Genomic DNA, 19,842 nt, shown 5'->3' with positions numbered 1-19,842 from the left:
TGCTACCTTGGTTCCCTTCTCTTCCTGGAGGTCAGCTGCTGGTCACTCATTGCCCTGGAGTCTGACCATCAGAGGCAGTTGGCACTGTACAGGTTCCCCCTCCTGCTTCGTGTCCCCTCTGCAAGCACCCTCAGGCTGGGCTTTGGGGCCTCCGTGCTGTTCTTCCCCGGGGAGGATGGGAGGGAAGCAGTCCCAAATCCCTCAGCCCAGCCACTCCGTCCTGTTGGGCACAAGCAAACAGAGGAGCAGTAGCTGAAAGAGGCACGCAAGCCTTTCTTTTTTTCAACTCAAAATATTTAAATTTATCTAAATGTAAAGCTTAAGCATTAAGTACCTCAACTGTCAGACCAATACTTACTGCTGTAATACAAGAGACTGTATGAATTCCAAAAATTAGTTGAAAATATAGTTAAGAGGATTTTGGATTCAAAGTCATCAGAGTACCAATTTAAAAATAACTTTCATGAACACATTTTCTAAAGGCCATAGTAGAACTTGTCACGTCAAAAAAAAAGGTCCAATGGCAAGACTTCTGTTGAGACCAAACAGGTCACATAAAGTCAACAAAATAGCTTAGAAATAAAGCCAATATGACTAAATGCAGTAACAGATCACATGAAGTACTTCATGTACAATACAAACCTAGTTTAATAAATAAAGGAACACAGGTGACTGTACTCTGGGAGAACACTCAGTTCCTGATGGCCTGTTTACAGCCTTCTCTGAGACTCCACGGCCACTTCCACCCGGGCAAGTCTAATGGTACGGCCATGAAGTTTGTAGCCATCTTGCTTTACAATTGCCACAGTGCCAGGCTGCACCTCAACACCTGCTGGCACATGACAGATGAGCTCATGCTCATGTGGGTCGTATTTATCACCAATGGGTGCCATCTTCTCCAGGCCATGCTTGGCAAACACACTTTTCAGCTTTGCTTCCAAAAGTGACAGCCCATGGCAGACTTTCTCCAGAGTGAGCTTCTGGTCCTCAGGCTCTGCTCCTTCAGAAAAACACGCAGTTGTCTTCTCCAAAATGTCTGCCACTTCCACCAAGTCCTTGCAGAAGTTCTGGATTCCTGCCATCCACCGGGGCCCCGGAGGCCAGGAGACGCGGCACCGGCCGCCCACAGCGACCGCGTGGCCATGTCCCAGCCCGAAGTGGTCAGGCGCCGCGCACATGCACTAGCTCAAAGTCAAGCCTTTTTTTTAAAACAAAAATTCTCCTTTTTATTTTTGGAAGGGTCTCACTCTGGTCCAGGCTGATCTGGAATTAACTATGTAGTCTCAGGGTGGCCTCAAACTCATGGTGATCCTCCTATCTCTGCCTCCTGAGTGCTGGGATTAAAGGGGTACACCACCACGACCACCTTAATTCTTTTTTGTTTTTTTTTTTTTAAATATTTATTTGAGAGCAACAAAGAGGCAGACAGAGAGAGAGAGAGAAAGAGAGAGAGAGAGAGAGGGAGGGAGAGGGAGAGAGAGAGAAAATGGACACACCAGGGCCTCCAGCCATTGCAGATGAACTCCAGATGTGTGTGCCTCCTTCTGCAACTGGCTAATGTGGGTCCTGGGGAATCAAGCCTTGAACTGGGGTCCTTGGCTTCGTAGGCAAGCTCTTAACTGCTAAGCCATCTCTCCAGCCCCAGCACACAAGTCTTTTAATTCTGCCTCAGCACAGACCAGGCCTCTGGCACCCACAGAGTAATAGGGCTCTCTGGCTAAGTGGTGGGGGGAGGGAGGCTGCAGCTTTTGTGTTCAGCCATAGTGTTCCCCACTTTCCGACAGTAGCCAGCCCCAAGGCATGCCCTGGCTTTCTGGACTGTCCTCGGATAACCAGGCCACAGCCCCAACTCTGTGACAGGTTTTCTCGGTAGCATTTGAGTGTCTCCAGTCTAGGTCTTGAGCTGTTGGTTTTCCTTATGAGACTCAGAGGATCTCGTTTCTGTTGTCAGGAATGACTGGTGGCGCCTGTCCCGGGGACGATGCCTTGTGGGCTGTCATTGTCCTCATTTAGAGAGGAGACTAAGGCCTGAGGGGACATCTCATAGCTAGGAAGTGACAGAGCTTGGCCTTCAGCTCTGGGATGACTGACCCCAGAGTCCCAGCTCTGACCCCTCCCATCTTTACTCCCAAGCATGGGAGGAGGTGACCGTCACTCACTAATCAGTGAAGGTCATAGGGACTCAGGCAAGTTACTCATGAAACTCAGTACCTTGAATTTGGACACTGTGGCATGAGCAGACGGTGGACATCACCGCCTGGCCAACATCGGGTAGACAACAGCAACAGGAGAGTGTGCCAAACACTGGCAAGGGGAAGCTGGCTATAACACCCATAAGCTAGGGACATAGCGTTCAAAACACGTGTGTTTATGGGGTGACACCTGAATCAAACCATCAGAGATACCAAACCCGCCAGTCAGCCCTCCCTGTCACTGTGACTGGTACCTAGGTCGGTCCTCCAAGTTCACAGCCCACATTTGATGTCCTGGCTCACCTGAGTGCCAAGGGTGTCTCAGCTGGCCCACATTCTGAGAAACTCAGCTCTCTATGGGTCTTGTGGAACCGGGGACTGCTGGGGTAAAGCTCGCAGTGCGGTAGAGAGAGGGTCTCGGCATAGGCCGCACAAATGTTAGAAAGTCATGTGTGACTGGGGGATAGCTATGGAAACAGGCTCCGAGCAGGAAGTCTCATGCCCAAAGACACACTGGCGGGGGTGCGATATCTAGATCGTCAACCCATCTGTGTTCTCAGGCCCTGGACCTGCTTTGGAATTCAGGCCTCTAGGCCAGTCCAGAAACCTGTGGGGAGATAGAGGGGCTGGCATGGTGGCCGCTGACCTGGCTTCCTCTGTCCCCATCCTTGTACCCAGGCTTCGGTGGAAGCACGCCTCTGCCTTGAAGGTTGCCAATGAGCCCGTCTTAGCATTTACGCAGGGCAGTCCTGAGCGAGAAGCGCTGCAAAAGGTAATGTGGGGAATCCCCACAGGGTGTAGGGCGCGGGCCAGGGACAGCCCCCAGCAGTCCCCAGGTACTGCTTCCTGCCCGAGGCTGCTGTCTACCCTGCTTCTGCCCTGGGAGACAGTTGGGCACCTGGGTGGTTAAGGGGCTCTGGAGGTAGTTGAAGTTGGAGTGTAGCAGGTGACAGATGAGCCCTTTGTCACTTCTCTGGACAACACTGGCCACCCCTTCCTGTAATGACGATCTGTAACACAGTCCTGTTGCCTCTACAGGAGCACCGGGCCTAGCCTGTCCCCTCTTACTGTGTCCCCATCAGATAGCTGTGTGACGACTCCGTTTCAGGGTTCTAGAAGGAAGGAAAAAGGATAACAGGTCTCTCCCCATGCTCTTGTTCCTCTCCCCAGGCCCTAAAGGACCTGAAGGGCCAGACGGAAGCCATCCCATGTGTGGTAGGGGACGAAGAGGTGTGGACATCAGATGTGCAGTACCAGCTGTCGGTAGGTCCAGTCGAGGTGGGGCTCAGGCTCTCCCCGACTCAGGTGTCTTCTTAGCAGCCCATAAGCCCAGAGCCACGGTCTCTACCTGTGAGGGTCATTGTCCCTTCTCAGATTTTGAACTTTAAAACTTGTGGAAGCAAGAGGCACTGTGCCCAAGCCCACTCCTATGTCATCCCCAGCAAGGCAGACCAGGAATGCTGTGTATGTCACCTCCCAGTATCCCTGGTGGCTTCCCCCAGGGGAGTCTGGAAGCCAGGGGCAGAGAACTGGGCCTTACGTTCATCTGTCTGGAAGCCAGCACCTGCCCCGGGAGGATTAAGACTCAGATGTTCTAATTTGGGAGGGGAGCAAACAGTTGGCTCTTCTGCAGATGGGTCCACCCAGGCGAAACCCTGGGCATGCTGTGGGCCAGACCAGAAGAAGAAGAGAGGGCCTTCTAGGCGAGGAAAGTTGGAGGAGAGAAGTGATGCAAGGTCCAAGGCCAGCAGGTGGTAGAGCTGGCTCCAGCAAGTCTCACCAACCATGAAGGCCATGCCTTCCCTGAGGGGCACGTGGTCTGTGGTGCTGGCTTTGTTCCTAGTTTATGACCCTCTTCTCTTGTTTCAGCCCTTTAACCATGGACACAAGGTGGCCAAGTTCTGCTATGCAGACAAGGTGGGTCTCGGGTGGCCTTGGGCTGGTTTGCTACCTGCCCCTGCTCTGCCTTGCCAGCTGCTAGTATGGGAGCAACCTAGGCTCTGTCTCTGGCCATGGGAGTGAATGGGGCACCTGGCGCTAAAAGAATCTTTGGATGGAGTCAGTAACAAGGCCAGGCACGCACAGGTTAACTCGAGCCAAACCCAAGCTGCCTCTGTCAGGGCTGGGGCAGCCCCAGACATGCACACTGTGATGGGCAGACCTGGATTTGGGGAGGAGGGTGGATTCTATAAGGCTGAGTCAGGATGGTTGGAGACATAGATGGGATTGACATCAGGGAGGGCCTGGGAGAGGGGCGAGATGGCTGGTAGCGGGTATTGGTGTCATGCAATGAGAACGTTCGGCATCTGGGACACCTGTAGTGGGTGTGTATCTCAGGCTGCTGGTCTGATCTCCAGGTTGGAACCTCAGGATGGTGGGTTCAGGGCCCAAGGCCCTAAGAACTCTGCAAGGCCTTGCTTAGACCATGGAAGAAGGTGGGGCAGGGATAGCAGCTGAGGACGTCAGGTCAATTCCTAGGTATACTCTGGCCAACTCAGCAGGGGCTCTCTGGTCTTAGGCTGATCTAGCAGTATAGGCTGAGAGTAGAGAGTGGCCAGCCAGTGATGGGTGGCCATCTGCAGCTGTGGGAGCAGAGCTGGGGGTGTGGGGGTGGGCCTTCCCTTTGTGGACAGTGGCCTTCCAGTCCTCCTCCTTGCCCCTTTCCCTGGAACCCTTCCTGCTATGGGATTCAACCCTGACATTTGTCTCTCTCCCTCAGGCCCTGCTCAACAAAGCCATCGAGGCCTCCTTGGCTGCCAGGAAAGAATGGGACCTGAAGCCTGTGGCGGACAGAGCCCAGATCTTCCTGAAAGCAGCAGATATGCTCAGTGGTCCACGCAGGGCCGAGGTCCTTGCCAAGACCATGGTGGGACAGGTGAGGTGGACGAGCCCAGAGGTGGTGGGGTGGGGGCAGTCATGCTCTGATCCCATCGCCAGACATCAGCCAAGGGGCTACTGAATGCCAAGTGCAGTTGAAGAGCCGCAAGTGTCCCGGAACAGGCACTCAAGTCAGCACACAGGACAGGTGGTGCTGACCCTGTATGTCTCACCACAATCCTGTCTCCTCCCTTCATCCCTGGCCTTCTCTTTGTCATGCTTTGTCAGGACTGGCTCTTGCCCTGTGCCTCTGCCTCAGCCAAACCTCTGCAGCCCTCAGAGGGGCTTTATACCCACTAGGTCTCTCCTGGCTCAGGGACCACCAGGATCTTTGCATCACTGAGCGAGTCCCTGGTCTTCTCTCAGTACCCAGGGCCCTTCTATCCACCCATCACTCTGCCCTTCCCTGACATGCCATCCTGCCCACAGCGGTGTGTCTTAGCAGGGGGCACCCTTTGCCTCTGCCCAGTGTCTCTTGTCTATTATGGACTCTTATCTGGTGAGGCTTTGTCCTATCTTTCCCCACGAGGCTTTCCTAAAGGGCTGTTCTCAGTTCCAACTCACATCCTCCTGTAGGGTACTATGTGCCATGTATTTAATGCTCATGGAAACAATGTCTCTTTATTGTTTTTGTAAAGATTTTGATATTTATTTATTTATTTGAGAGAGAATAACAGGCAGGGAGAGAGAGAGAGAGTAGGTGTTCCAGGGCCTCCAGCCACTGCAAATGAACTCTAGATGCGTGCGTCCCCTTGTGCATCTGGCTTACATGAGTCCTGGGGAATTGAGCCTGGATCCCTTGGCTTTGCAGGCAAGCACCTGAACTGCTAAGCCATCTCTCCAGCCCAAGATTTGGATAATTTTTATACATATATGTAATGTATTTTGATCATATCTCCCCATGATGTTCTCCTGTCCTCTCACTCCTGCTGGGCCTCCGTTTCCAAACTAGTCCCGCTTCTACTTTTTTGTTTGTTTGTTTTGGTTTGTTTTGAGGTAGAGGCTGACCTGGAATTCCCTATGTAGTCTCAGGGTGGCCTTGAACTCATGGCGATCCTCCTACCTCTGACTCCTACCACCACTACGCCTGGCCCGCCTCTACTTTGATGTCTGTTTTGTGTGTGTGATCCACTGAGTTTAAACTAAGGGTTGCCTGCATGAGCCCGGGTGGGGGTTATTTACCAAAGCATGAACAACTTACCAGTGGCCCCACCTCTGAAGAAAAGATCTTCCTCACCCAGCAACCATTAACTGCCAGTAGCTCCTCTGGAAGGAGTAGGGCCTCATGAGGGTCCCCCCCCCCCCCCGCATGGTGGAAGGTTGAGGGCCACAGTTCTTGAGCACCACAGCCACGTCATGTGGAATACAGTGTTTCACCCGCTCCTCCCTCCCCTCTGGTGCTTAGATTCTTTTTTTTTTTTTTTTTTTTTTTTGAGGTAGGGTCTCACTCTAGCCCAGGCTGACCTGGAATTCACTATGGAGTCTCAGGGTGGCCTTGAACTCAAGGCAATCCTCCTACCTCTGCCTCCCTAGTGCTGGGATTAAAGGCATGTGCCACCACACCCGGCTGGTGCTTAGATTCTTTTTCCTCGTCTACCATGGGAACCATGTCTTGATTCAGTTCATCTTTCTTCAGGTCTTGCATAAATAACTTACTTATTATTTTTTAAAATTTCTTTTCTGATTTATTTTTATTTATTTATTTGAGACAGAGAAAGAGAGAATGGATGTGCCAGGGCCTCTAGCCAGTGCAAACTAACTCCAGATGCATGCGCCACCATGTGCATCTGGCTCACATGGGACCTGGAGAATCAAACCTAGGTCCTTAGGCTTCGCAGGCCAGTGCCTTAACTGCTAAGCCATCTCTCCAGCTCGACTTATTTATTTATTTAATTTTTTTTTGGTTTATTTTTACTTATTTATTTGAGAGCGGCAGGCAGAGAACGAAAGGCAGAGAGAGGAGAGAGAGAGAATGGGCACATCAGGGCCTCCAGCCACTGCAAATGAACTTCAGATGCCTGTGCCACCATGTGCATCTGGCTTACATGGGTCCTGGGGAATGGAGCCTAGAACCGCGGTCCTTAGGCTTCACAGGCACGCGCTTAACCACTAAGCCATCTCTCCAGCCCTTGACTTATTTACTTAACATATGCATGTGTGTGTGTGTGTGCGCGCGCACACACACACACACACACACACACACACACACATACATGGGGGTGGAGCAGGCAGAGAGAGAGTGGGTGCACCAGGGCCTTTATCTATCCATTGTAGATGAACTCCAGATTCATGTGCCACTGTGTGCATCTGGCTTACATAGGTGTGGGGGAATAGAACCTGGATCCTTAGGCTTCATAGGCAAGTGCATTACCCACTAAGCCGTGTCTCCAGACCTGGCGTAATGTCTTTAACTTGTCATAGGAAACACATGGATTTTGAGTGAGCCGTTACTAGCAGTGCACTTGTTGGTAAAGGAGCTCAGTTTACGGGCCCCAGTTCACAAAAGCCAAAACCCAGGCTGCCTCTCTCACCCGCTCACCTGTCTCACTTGTGGGAGTGCGCCCTCTGCTGCATAGAGGCAGAATGGCAGCTCCCCACCCTCTAAGGGTGAGCAGCGATGATGGTCACATTGGAGTCCGTATCTTTTTTCTTTTAATTTTAATTTTTTAAAAATTTACAGCTTCCGGGCTGGAGAGATGGCTTAGTGGTTAAGCGCTTGCCTGTGAAGCCTAAGGACCCTGGTTCGAGGCTCGGTTCCCCAGGTCCCACGTTAGCCAGATGCACAAGGGGGCGCACGCATCTGGAGTTCGTTTGCAGAGGCTGGAAGCCCTGGCGCGCCCATTCTCTCTCTCTCCCTCTATCTGTCTTTCTCTCTGTGTCTGTTGCTCTCAAATAAATAAATAAATAAAAATTATATAAAAAAAATTTACAGCTTCCATAATTGTAAACAACATCCCATAGTAATTCCCTCCCTCCCCCTCTCCCCCTTTGGAACTCTACTCCATCACGTCCCCTCCCCATGTCAATCAGTCTCTTTTATTTTGATGTCATGATCTTTTCCTCCTATTATGAAGGTCTTGTGTAGGTAGTGTCAGGCACTGTGAGGTCACGGATATCCAGGCCATTTTGTGTCTGGAGGAGCATGTTATAAGGAGTCATATCTTTCCTATGGCTCTTACTTCTTTTTTTCCTTTTAAATCTTTATTTAACAGAGAAAGAGGGAGGGAGGGGGAGAGAGAGAGAGAGTGAATATGAATGGCAATACCAGGACTTCCAGCCACTACAAATGAACGCCAGTCTCTTGTGTGGGGTCCATTTATTTGACTTGCAACTCAGGGTTCCTGGGATAGCACACAGCACATCTTAGCCACCTGGGCTCCATGTCCCTAATGGTGAGCGAGGGAGGGACAGGAGTGCCGTTCTTGCTGCCCACAGGCCTTTCTGCCATGGCTGTCCCTCACTGTGAGGAAGAACGACTGAAAGTTGAAGGATATCTCAGTCATACTTCTGGTTCTTGCTCATGCTAACTAGGGAGACCATGTGCTTATCCCAGGAAGGAGCCGTCTGCATCCAGCAGGTTTCCCTGCCAGTCTCCTTCTCTTTTTATTTTTTTTTTTTTATTTTTTTAAATTATTTATTTATTTATTCATTTGAGAGTGACAGACACAGAGAGAAAGACAGATAGACGGAGAGAGAGAGAGAGAATGGGCGCGCCAGGGCTTCCAGCCTCTGCAAACGAACTCCAGACACGTGCGCCCCCTTGTGCATCTGGCTAACGTGGGACCTGGGGAACCGAGCCTCGAACCGGGGTCCTTAGGCTTCACAGGCAAGCGCTTAACCGCTAAGCCATCTCTCCAGCCCCGGTCTCCTTTTCTTATGGATGTGTCCCTGTAGAAGGTTCTGGTCCCATGTTTGGCCTGAGGATCATGGCGACAGGGCTAGCCTCATGTGCCTCATTCCAGCCCATCAGTGTTGCCGTGAGCTTCCTGGCTCCACAGATGGTAGAAAATGCTACTACTGGTCCCGACTTAGCCCAGAGTGTGTTAGACCATCTGAGCGGGGAGGTTCCAGTGTTTGAGAATCTGATCTCTCCTTCCCCAGTCCGCAGCCAGCCCGCTGGTGGTCTCTGGTCACTGCTGGGGTGCTGGCTGTAGCCCCCCTGATGAGCTCGGGTCGCCCTTCCCCACAGGGCAAGACGGTTATCCAAGCGGAGATTGATGCCGCCGCCGAGCTCATCGACTTCTTCCGGTTCAATGCCAAGTTTGCCGTGGAGCTGGAGGGGGAGCAGCCCATCAGTGTGCCCCCCAGCACCAACAGTGTGATCTACCGAGGACTGGAGGTACTCTGGAGCAGGTGGGTGGGCCACGAGAGCTGCGGGGAGCCCCAGCTTGTCCTCACTACCTCCCTCTCACCTAGGGCTTCGTCGCTGCCATCTCGCCCTTTAACTTCACTGCAATCGGAGGTAACCTGGCAGGAGCACCGGCCTTGATGGTGAGGACTGGGATATAGCAAGTAGCTAATTGTGCCCCAGGACCCTGCAGACATAGGCCACCCTGCCCTCGGGTGTGGGAGAAGTGCGGGTGGCGGCAGCTAGGGCTGTGGATGAGCACCGGGTCCAGAGTCCATCTTTGTCCCCCTGTGGGAGACATGGGTGGGCCGCGAACTCAGAGGCATGGTCTCTTCTGCCCAAGCGAGAGCAGTAGGGGAGACCCACGTCACTGCTTGGTCAGAATACCAGGCGGGTATAACCAAGAGAAAGCCCCAGGCCTGTTGCTGCTGGCAGTGACCTGAAATGGCCGTGTACAGTTGCCGTTAACACTGCCGTGATGACCTCATAATTCTTGAGGTGCCGAGAGGGCAGCTGCCCTTTGTGTCTTTGTATTTGCCAGGTGGCACTGGAGATGCAGCAACAATTAATCTGTCAATGCTGTGTGTCCCGTGTGCACTGGGGCAGGTGGGAATTTGGGCCTAGTATGACTCGGGACCAGTGCTCCGAAAGTCACAGGTGCCGCCGCATTGTTGAGTAATGACCGGCCCCTGTGAGCTCCCAGGTGGGGGGTGGGCATGGCGCAGGCTGTGCCTCAGATCACTGCCTGGAGCGGAGAAAGGCTGGCATCACTGTGGGTGGCAGTGGGATGCTCATGCTGTGGCCCCCATGGGCCCACACAGAGACGACCATGTGCTTCTGTGCAGATGGGCACACGTGGCACCTGTGATGCTGCACGTGCCCTGTGGCCTAGGACACGTGCCCAGAGCCCGTGAGCTCTTGCTCGGCTTTGCCCAGGGAGTTCCCTGAAACACTGGAAACAGTCCTGCCTGGGGTGAGGGCAGGACCAGTCAGCCAGGGCCGACTAACAGGGAGAGGGAGCCGAGGCCAGAGCGGAGGGTATGGCGGGGGTCTAGGCACCTAGTGCAGGTGCTGGGAGGTCTGGTGGGGGACATTCTGCATTGTGGGGGTCCAGCGGTCCCCGCTGAGGGCCAGTCACGCTATAGGGTGGGGTCACGGCATGAGTGGAGCTGGTGGCCCCCAGTCTTGTGAGTCTTCCTCCTCCCTGGCAGGGCAATGTGGTTTTGTGGAAGCCCAGTGATACCGCCATGTTGGCCAGCTATGCCGTCTACCGCATCCTTCGGGAGGCTGGCCTGCCCCCCAACATCATTCAGTTTGTGCCAGCTGATGGACCCACATTCGGCGACACTGTCACCGGCTCAGAGCATCTCTGTGGCATCAACTTTACAGGCAGTGTACCGTAAGTCCCCCGGGGATGAGGCTGTACTAGTTCCTTGTCTTATTGCTGGGACGAATTCCTGACCAAAGGAACTTAGGAAGGAAGGGTTTATTTCAGTTCACAGTCCCGGCCGACATAGCCCATCCTGGCCGGTGAGGCACGGTGGCAGGAGCAGGAAGCAGTTGGTCACATTTTGTTCCTCCTGCTCATGGAATGGCACCGCCCACTTTTAGGGTAGGTCTTCCCACTGTAATTCCTGTAAGCTAAAAGGTTCGTCATGAACATGCCCCAAGATGTGTTTCTATGGCGATTCTAAATCCCGACAAGTTGACAACTGAAATTAACCTTCCCAGGGGCAAAGGAAGTTTTCAAGGAAGCAGCCTTATCCCCTGCCACCTGCCCATGGCTCTGGCTGGAACCTTGAGGACACGCGCTGACTTTAATCTACTTCCTTGCCACGTGGCCATAGGCGAGCCACTGTGCCTCGGAACCTCGTTTCTTCACCTGATATTTGCAGGGATGGAACAAGGGAAGAGCCGTGCTAGGCTGCTGTCTTGACACCAGCCTTGCTGTCAAGGGAAAGGGGGAGTCGAGGTGGAACTGGCGGAGGTGACGTCCAGGGTGGAAGGTTGGCCAGGCAGGAGGGAGGAGGGGAAGTGAACTCTGGAGATGGAAAAAGGCCGAGGGGGAGCTGGAGGCTAAAAGCCCGTAATGGGTTCTGGGATGTGCAGGTCCCCTTGCTGAAGGCTTGAGTTTGGGGGAGTGGGATAAGAGGGTGCGGGAGGCCTGGCGCAGGTGAGAGAAGGACCCCGACAGCATCACCCGCTCGCTGACTGACCCCTGCAGTGCAGGACTGGGTGCTGCTGCTGTGGTGGCAGCCGCTGGTGACACAGAGGCCAAGGTCCTTGGCACCAGCCTCCGACCCTCCGCTTGGACTTAGTCCAGTGACAGACTCTTAACCCGCCTGGCCTGCAGAAGTGTCTAGATTACATTCTGAAGGCGGTGGGAGCCACAGCTGGTCCTAGGCAGCAGGGAAGAGTAGGAGAGGAGCTCTGTCATAGACCTGGCTTTCACATGCCAGCTGTGGAAATTAAACTTGGCCCACGGCTCTGTTTCCTTTGATTCGTAACAGCCATGGTCCAGCCTTGCCTCCCTGGGACAGTTCCATCTCAAAATGGAAATGTTGGCTTCTCTTGAAAGCCTCCACACTCAGGTCACCCTTTGCTACCCACGATGCCGAGCTGTACCTTCCCCAGGCCTTGGGTCTGTGTTCCCGGCTTGCCCATCGCTGTCCCTGTAGCTCTGCCCGTTAGTGCTCCATCCTACGAAATGGCTGCTCTGTGGAGCAGTCGGCTGTTTATTGCCAGAGGCAGGAGACTGGTCAGGAGGCTGGGTGGGTATCGGGATGGCGGCTCCAAGCTTGGGGGCACTGTGGCGGGTGCAGTGTCCAGTGCCTGCCCACAGGGCTGAGGCCTAGGTCCAGGAGGCCAGCAGGAGCATCCGGCCTGGCCTGGAAGGGGCCTGGTTCTCCAGGTGCACCCCCTGTAGGGTCCTCTGTGCCCAGGCTTGGTGGACGATGAACTACATGTAAGCCCTAATGTGGAGGTGCCCTCCTGGCATCCTCCTGGGAGGAGGTAACTGGCACAGCTTGATGTCCTGTTCTGTCGCTTGGAGATCCTACCCTGTGACTCCTGCAGTGGATTCTCTGCACCTTCCCTGCCCTGAGTCACTTGGTGATGATGGCAGCATTAGATAGAACTGCTGAGCAGACCGTTTCCCCACAGGCCCTGCTCTGCCAGCCATGGCCCCTCAGGTCCCCGTTAGTGAGGGGAGCGGGTCTGGCCTGTCTGCCATCATCTTGTACCTGTGGTATGCCTGGCCTGACCCGAAGCTTGTGACCCACATTGCAGCTAATCCCAGACCAGCCCCAAGTGCATGGCTCATTCTCCAGGTCCTGGGTGAGGCGCAGACTTTGAGGCTCACAGAGGTTATGACAGGATGGGGACCAGCTCCTCCCGCCTTAGCTTGACCTTCCATCTGTCTGCTTCTTGTCTCTCATCCCATCAGCCACCCTCCCCACCGCCCAGTTCCCCCGCCACCGTGATGACCCCCGCCTGCCACCTCCTAGCGTCCTTTCCCTGCCTTGTCAGCCCGTTTCCTGACTCTGTCCTCTGGTTCCAGCACCTTCAAACACCTGTGGAAGCAAGTGGCCCAGAACCTGGACCATTACCGTACCTTCCCGCGCCTGGCCGGGGGTAAGCCAGCTCTCTCTTCCCCTCCCTTGGGCCGTGGTGAGAGAGGAGGAAGTGCGGTGGGGTGACTTAAGACCAGCCCCTCTTCCTGGGCCATGGAGCTGATGATTAGAGCCTTCTACATCTGCCTCAGAGCCACATGTGGTCCCTGAGTCCTTGGGGAGGGTGTGGCTGTTCTGTTCTTGGGAATCTGTCTTCTTTCCATATTGCCCCGACTTGGAGCCTTAGCCTTATGACTTGTCCTCAGTTTTCTCACCTTTAAAATGGGAAGAATAATCGAGGTGTTTGAGACAGGAGGGAGACAGTGTAGTGTTTCCTCTGGTGCCTGGCAGCTGGCATGTGCTTTTAGCCACTGTTAGATGTTGATGCAGGGCAGGGAAACTGCGGCTGGAGGGTGTGGTGACCTCCCTGGAGCTCCTTCCTAAGGAAGTATGGAGGGCTCCCCGTCCCTCCCTGGGAGGCTTCGGGAAGCTCCACCTACCTCTGCAGATGGGTGGGAGCTTAGATTTCTGTCCCCCTCCCACCCCTGACTGGGTGGGGAGTTGGGAGTCCGGGACCTCCGATGACGTTCTCTGCTGGGGAGTGGAACAGGGTTGCCCCGAAAATATTGTCTGCTGTGCTTGGCGTTGGTCATAGGATCGCGGATGCATATGGGTGATATTTTGGGCTGCAGCACAGCCGGTCACGTTCCCACTCTTGTGTCCCTAGAGTGTGGCGGGAAGAATTTCCACTTCGTGCACTGCTCGGCAGACGTGGACAGTGTGGTGAGCGGCACTCTGCGCTCAGCCTTCGAGTACGGTGGCCAGAAGTGCTCGGCCTGCTCGCGCCTCTACGTGCCCCGCTCGCTGTGGCCGCAGATCAAAGGGCGCCTGCTGGAGGAGCATGGCAGGATCAAAGTGGGCGATGTGAGTGGCGTGCTGAGCCCAGCGGGTGGCTGATGGGATTGAGTCACCGGTTTCCCTGGCTCTCTGAGCACGGATTGCCTCCCGGGGCGCTGTGCAGTGGGGTGGGCTTGCGGGAGGGGTTCCCTTTGTCTCCAGCCTATAGCTCTGCACAGAGACTCACCTCTTCTGGCTCTTCCCTCCCTTGCCTGCAGCCCACAGAGGACTTCAGGACCTTCTTCTCCGCTGTGATCGATGCCAAGGTACCAGGCTGCAGAGCTTGGGGAATGGGGCCCAGGCCTGGGGCAGGGAGAAGTGCAGGGTGCTGGGACTTGCGGGCAAGCCAGCTCTACTCCCTTGAACAGGGTATCTTGGGGCACCACACATAGATAGGCCTCCCCAGTCGCCTTAGAAAGGACAAAATTGATCATGACTGTGGATAGCTGCTTCCTGCACATCCTGGAGCTAGGCTCAGCAAGCGTGTGCTTACCTATGCCTACATGTACGTGTGTGCATGTGTGCCTGTGAGCATGGTCTTGGAGCCATCACGTATCTGGACACGTATCCCCATGGCCGTATTTTCTCTCTCTCTCTCTCACACACACACACACACAGGCTTAGCTATCTGTGTGCTTAAATGTGAAGACGCTCAGCTATGTATATACCGGCATATATTTATCTCAGTGCATCTATGTGTAAGTACACCTGTGGTTCTAATACACACGTGCATGTGTGTGCACACACACCATAACTCAGCCAGGTCCTGCTGTGGCTCTCGCTGTTACTCCACCCCACCCCTGTTCCAGAACCCTCATCCTCTGGGCAGAGGTGTTTGGGGTGCCTGTTTGGGGGCTTCCATCTCCCGACACCCTCTTCCTTGTCTTCCGCAGTCCTTTGCCCGCATCAAGAAGTGGCTGGAGCATGCGCGCTCCTCTCCCAGCCTCACCATCCTGGCCGGGGGCAAGTGTGACGACTCTGTGGGCTACTTTGTGGAGCCCTGCATCTTGGAAAGCAAGGATCCCCGGGAGCCCATCATGAAGGAGGTGACTGGGATGGGCACCTCCCCCGTGTGGCCTCCACACTGCTGCTTCCCAAGATAGCCTCACCTCGCAGGGGTGCCTCACGGCCCAGGCAAGCAGAGCTGGGGTCTCGAGCTCAGGCCCATCTGGAGGCGAGGTCTTTGTGGCTGTTGGGTGTGGCTGCGGCCTGTCTCTCCTACTGCCACAACCACCGCAGCCACTGTGGGCCAGTCACAGTTGGGGCTGCCTGAGGGGATGTGGTGGTGCAGGGCTCTGGAGAGCCTGGCCCTTTGGTGGCAGAGGGCCTGTGAGGAGGTAGCTGAGCTGTGTTGTGAGGCTACCCAGCCAGCTTATGGTGGAACCCCCCCTGCTCCTCAGGGCCGGGCCCCTTTGTTCCAGATCTTCTGCTGAATGGGAGTGTGGCGTGGGTGGTAGGAAGCCAAGCGCACACAGTCCGGAGGTAGCTTGGAGGGAGTAGCCCCCATCCCTGCCCACATCTGTGCTGTGAACTGAGGCCAGGGATGGGGAAGTGGAGACCAGACGCGGAGACTGCAAGAGCCTGACTCGGGCCCCTCCCGTTCCCTAGGAGATCTTCGGGCCTGTGCTGACAGTCTATGTCTACCCGGATGACAAGTACCGGGAGACGCTGCAGCTGGTCGACGGCACCACCAGCTACGCCCTCACGGGGGCAGTGTTCGCCCAGGATAAGTGAGTGGCCGCAACCCCGGGAGGAAGCAGTGCTGGTTTACTATCCCGTGCGTGCCCAGCTCCTGGACACGGTTCCGACCAATACCGCCCTCGCTGTCCCTCGGTCCCGATGGACAGGCATGTGGCCCTGCAGCACTGGCTGAGTCTCTACAGACCAGGCCTTGGGGAGCTGGTGGCTGGCTTCCCTAGACCTGTTGGGCCCCACTGTGCAAGGCCGCCACCCGGCCCGTGATGGAGAGCAGCAGCGAGGCTGGGTGGAGGTTTGCTGCAGGAGTGCACAGGCAGGTCTAGCCTGGGTCCTGCCACACTCACGCTGAGGTTTTGTACTTTCCTCTCCCCTTGACCTTGAAGCCACACACACCTGCCTCTGAGAGTGCGGAGTTGTGGTTGGAACCTGGAGGAAGACTGGGCTCGCGGAAGAATGGCTGCCTACTCAGTCCTAGCCTGACTCTCCATCCTCCTGCCCAGCCTTCCCCAATTGCCTCCGTGAAGCAGGCAGGTTGATCCCCTGTTCTGGGAGGAGGCAAGGCTTAGAGACCGAGTAGCCTCCTCCCCTGGGGCTCCTTGCCAGGAGCCAGCTTGTGTCATCTGTCTCCCTTCACGGGCCGGTGCTTAGCTGGAAACCAGCCTGGGCTGGATAGGGAGATCAGAGGCCAGACCTGGGGCTGGAGGGTCCTCTGACCCCTGTCCTGCCTCCTAGGGATGTTGTCCAAGAAGCCACGAAGATGCTGAGGAACGCTGCTGGCAATTTCTATGTCAACGACAAGTCCACTGGCTCAGTGGTGGGCCAGCAGCCCTTCGGTGGGGCCCGGGCCTCTGGTGAGTGGGTCCCTTCTTAGAGGGGAGGGGCCACATGTGAATATGTTCAGTTCCAACTTTCAGTGCCCCTCTGCTCACTGCACGGGAGGTGGGGGGGTCCCTGTCCATCCATGTGGCACTTTCCCACCTCTAACCGCCCATGCTGGCACCCATTTGCCCCTCCCACGCCTGCCCTGCTCCCAGAGTATTCTGTCATTTCCAAGTAAAAGAGACCTGTTTTCCCCTGCAGGAACCAATGACAAGCCAGGGGGCCCCCACTACATCTTACGCTGGACATCACCTCAGGTCATCAAAGAGACCCACCAGCCCCTGGGAGACTGGCGCTATGCTTACATGCAATGAGCCCCACCCAGCACCCGTCCGTGGATCCAGATGGCCGGCCTTACTGCAGTGCTCCTGCCTTGCCCTCTCCCCACCTGTCCCTTCTGGGTCCTCTAAGACAAATTGACCTTGTCTTGTTCACTGGTCTATATCCTGGACCTCTGATATCCTCAGTGCCATGTGTCCAATTTGGCTTGAGGTTATGTTGGGGAGGAAACCCCATGTGCTGTGTACCACCTTGGTGCCTGGCAGGTTCTCCACCTGCCCACTTCAACCTCCCCATCCTTGGGCAGGTGCTTCGGTGACCTGGGGAATGGAGAGAGGAGGCATCGCTGGTGCCCAGCAGCCTCACCAAGGTCTCTTGGCCTCGGCTCCAGCTCTTTCAAGTGTCCAGTGAAGTGTGACTCCAGGTGCCTGCTGATAGTGCCAGCCGGCCTTGTACTCTGGTCTTGGCTAGATCCACCCGTCCCCAGCCAAGCACCTTAGACCCACGTGCCTTCTTCCAGGGTGCCTCTGTTTCCTTGGGGCCCTCGGCCTTCCTGGCTGCCTGCTGGATGTGGCCAGTGGTAGTGGTTCCGTACAGGCTGTGATTCTGGAAAACCTTGAGCGGGCCTTGTGCTGTTGCGCTGTCCCTCAGAGACACCCCTCCCAGAGCCTGTCTCAGCGCCGGGGATCCACTGCAGGGGCTCGTTCTGCCCAGGCAGGTGTTACTGCCCCTGCAGGTGTTACTGCCCCCTGGTGCTGGTCCCTGACACCAAGCGTTGGGTGCCCCTCCAGCCTGGACTGAGGATGTGGCCTGTCGAATCGGATTCCATCTCCCGCATCCAAGAAGCTCTGTGTGGCCTGGCCCAGTTTTCACTGGATTCGGCCAGTGGCAAATTTTTGCTTGGGTTCTGGGTGGTGAAGACTTGCTAAGTTAGGGCCTTTGATGACGGTTTTTAGGGGTCTGAGAGAGTTCCCTTCAAGGTCAGCTGCATGGGACCCCCACAGAGCTAACATGGCCATCATATCCTGTTTGTCACCATGGCCTATACTTGAGCAGGTGCCAGTACCACCTAAATCAGGTATGGGCTCTACTTCCTTCCATACTCCGTGTTGTCTTTTTTTTTTTTTTTTTTTTTTGAGGGTGGAAGGGTTGCAGCTGAGGGTATGGGCTGCAGGAATTCCTGGCTGGTTCTGCACTGTGAAAGGGCAGTAGGTTCAACCCATGGCTGCCCAATAAAATGCCTGCTGCCTATCAAAGCAGTCGTCTTTGTGGAGGGCTTGTGGGGGCTGGGTGGCTCTTTTGCTTTGGGTGCGTGTGTGTGACACAGCGCACACGCGGAGGTCAGAGGACAACTCTGGGAGTCAGCCTTTACCTGGCCCCTTGTTTGAGGCAGGATCTCACTTTTTTTTTTTTTTAAAGTATTTTTATTTATTTATTTTTATTTGAGAGCGACAGACACAGAGAGAAGGACAGATAGAGGGAGAGAGAGAGAATGGGCGCGCCAGGGCTTCCAGCCTCTGCAAACGAACTCCAGACGCGTGCACCCCCTTGTGCATCTGGCTAACGTGGGACCTGGGGAACCGAGCCTCGAACCGGGGTCCTTAGGCTTCACAGGCAAGCGCTTAATCGCTAAGCCATCTCTCCAGCCCAGGATCTCACGTTTTTTTGTTGTTCTCCGTTAGCTGGCTTGTGAACCTCTAGGAGATTCTCTGTCTGCCTCCCTTCTGGCTGCAGGCGCGTTGGGATTACACGTATCCACCAAAGCACCCGGCCTTTACGTGTTTTCCGGGGATCCAAACTCATTACTCACAGGTTCATGCATGGCAGATCCTTTATCTTCTGAGCCATGTCCCAAGCCCTGCATGGCTTTTCTGCCCAAGCCTCATGTCCCTGCATGCGTGTCGTTGAGTGGCCAGCGCAACATCTCAGCGGCCTGCGGCGGATGCTGACACTGGGGAGTGTCTGCTGGGGATGACAGGAACCCCGGCTCACTGCCTCCCAGCCGCTGACCACCAACAATGACGCAGATTCTCTCGCTTTCATCTATAAGATGGTAATTTTCTCATTGGTACACATGGGTTTCTCAGAGAATCAGGTAGTTACTTTGTGTGTGTTTAGGAGAGCACGAGGCTCATGATCAGAAATGTCACCATTTACCTATAGTACCCCTCCCCCCACTACGTCCTTCAATGGTTATGTTACTGTACTTTATTTTATTTTTTGGTTGTTTTGAGGTAGGGTCTCACTTTAGCCCAGGTTGACCTGGAATTCACTATGTAGTCTCAGGGTGCCCTTGAGCTCATGCGAGCCTCCTACTTCTGCCTCCCGAGTGCTGGGATTAACGGTGTGCGCCACCACGCCTGGTTCAATGGTTAATTTTATATATCAATTTGGATCTGCTCAACCATGATGGCAGTTGTGTGTAGGCATTTTTTTTAGATGCAAGGAACATTTGAGTCAGTGGACTTTTTGTTGTTGTTTGAGGAAGGGTCTCCCCATGGTAGCCCAAGCTGGTCTTGAGCTCTCAGCCCTCCCTCTTCAACCTGCTTAGTGCTGGGATTCCAAGTGAGGGGCGATGCATGCATGCAGACTTTAAACAGTAAAGCAAGACGGGTTAGGGAGATGACTGGTTAAAAGTGCTTGCTTTAGAAAGGAAATTATGGCTTATTGTAAATATGGAAGCTGTCAATAAATAAATAAAAAATAAAGCTGGGCATGGTGGCACATGCCTTTAATCCCAGCACTCAGGAGGCAGAGGTAGGAGGATCAACATGAGTTCGAGACCACTCTGAAACAATGTGGTGAATTGCAGATCAGCCTGGACTGGAGTGACACTCTACTCAAATAACCAAGAAATAAAGAAAGAAAAGAAAAGAAAAGTGCTTGCTTTGTAAGCTGCTGACTGAAGTTCAGATCCTCAACAGTCATGTAAGGTTGCACACACATGTGGCGCAGACGTCGGTAAACCCAATGTGCCTTCAGCAACAGAAGGTGAAGGCAAGAGAACCCCGAAGCTTGTGAGTCTGCGGGATTCTCCGGCAGCTAGGGCTGTGGGAGAGGC

The 19,842-nt window shown here is 54.6% G+C and overlaps 1 protein-coding gene across 1 annotated transcript in view; it reads left to right on the top strand.

The window, feature by feature from the left end:
- Aldh4a1 (aldehyde dehydrogenase 4 family member A1) overlaps positions 1–18,037 on the top strand; it is a 28,827-nt gene extending 10,790 nt beyond the window's left edge. The window contains exons 2-15 of the mRNA XM_004657351.2: positions 2,871–2,964; positions 3,363–3,455; positions 4,062–4,109; positions 4,912–5,067; positions 9,259–9,408; positions 9,486–9,560; positions 10,629–10,816; positions 12,977–13,050; positions 13,756–13,952; positions 14,144–14,191; positions 14,819–14,971; positions 15,534–15,655; positions 16,356–16,474; positions 16,704–18,037. Coding sequence (XP_004657408.2) covers positions 2,871–2,964; positions 3,363–3,455; positions 4,062–4,109; positions 4,912–5,067; positions 9,259–9,408; positions 9,486–9,560; positions 10,629–10,816; positions 12,977–13,050; positions 13,756–13,952; positions 14,144–14,191; positions 14,819–14,971; positions 15,534–15,655; positions 16,356–16,474; positions 16,704–16,816 — 1,630 coding nt within the window. The 3' untranslated portion in view covers positions 16,817–18,037. The remainder of the gene's footprint in view (positions 1–2,870; positions 2,965–3,362; positions 3,456–4,061; positions 4,110–4,911; positions 5,068–9,258; positions 9,409–9,485; positions 9,561–10,628; positions 10,817–12,976; positions 13,051–13,755; positions 13,953–14,143; positions 14,192–14,818; positions 14,972–15,533; positions 15,656–16,355; positions 16,475–16,703) is intronic.
- Positions 18,038–19,842: the final 1,805 nt, after the last annotated feature.

Source organism: Jaculus jaculus, chromosome 5 (genome assembly GCF_020740685.1).
Source record: "Jaculus jaculus isolate mJacJac1 chromosome 5, mJacJac1.mat.Y.cur, whole genome shotgun sequence".
Lineage (NCBI taxonomy): Eukaryota > Metazoa > Chordata > Mammalia > Rodentia > Dipodidae > Jaculus > Jaculus jaculus.
This window is presented reverse-complemented; position numbering and strand designations above follow the sequence as displayed.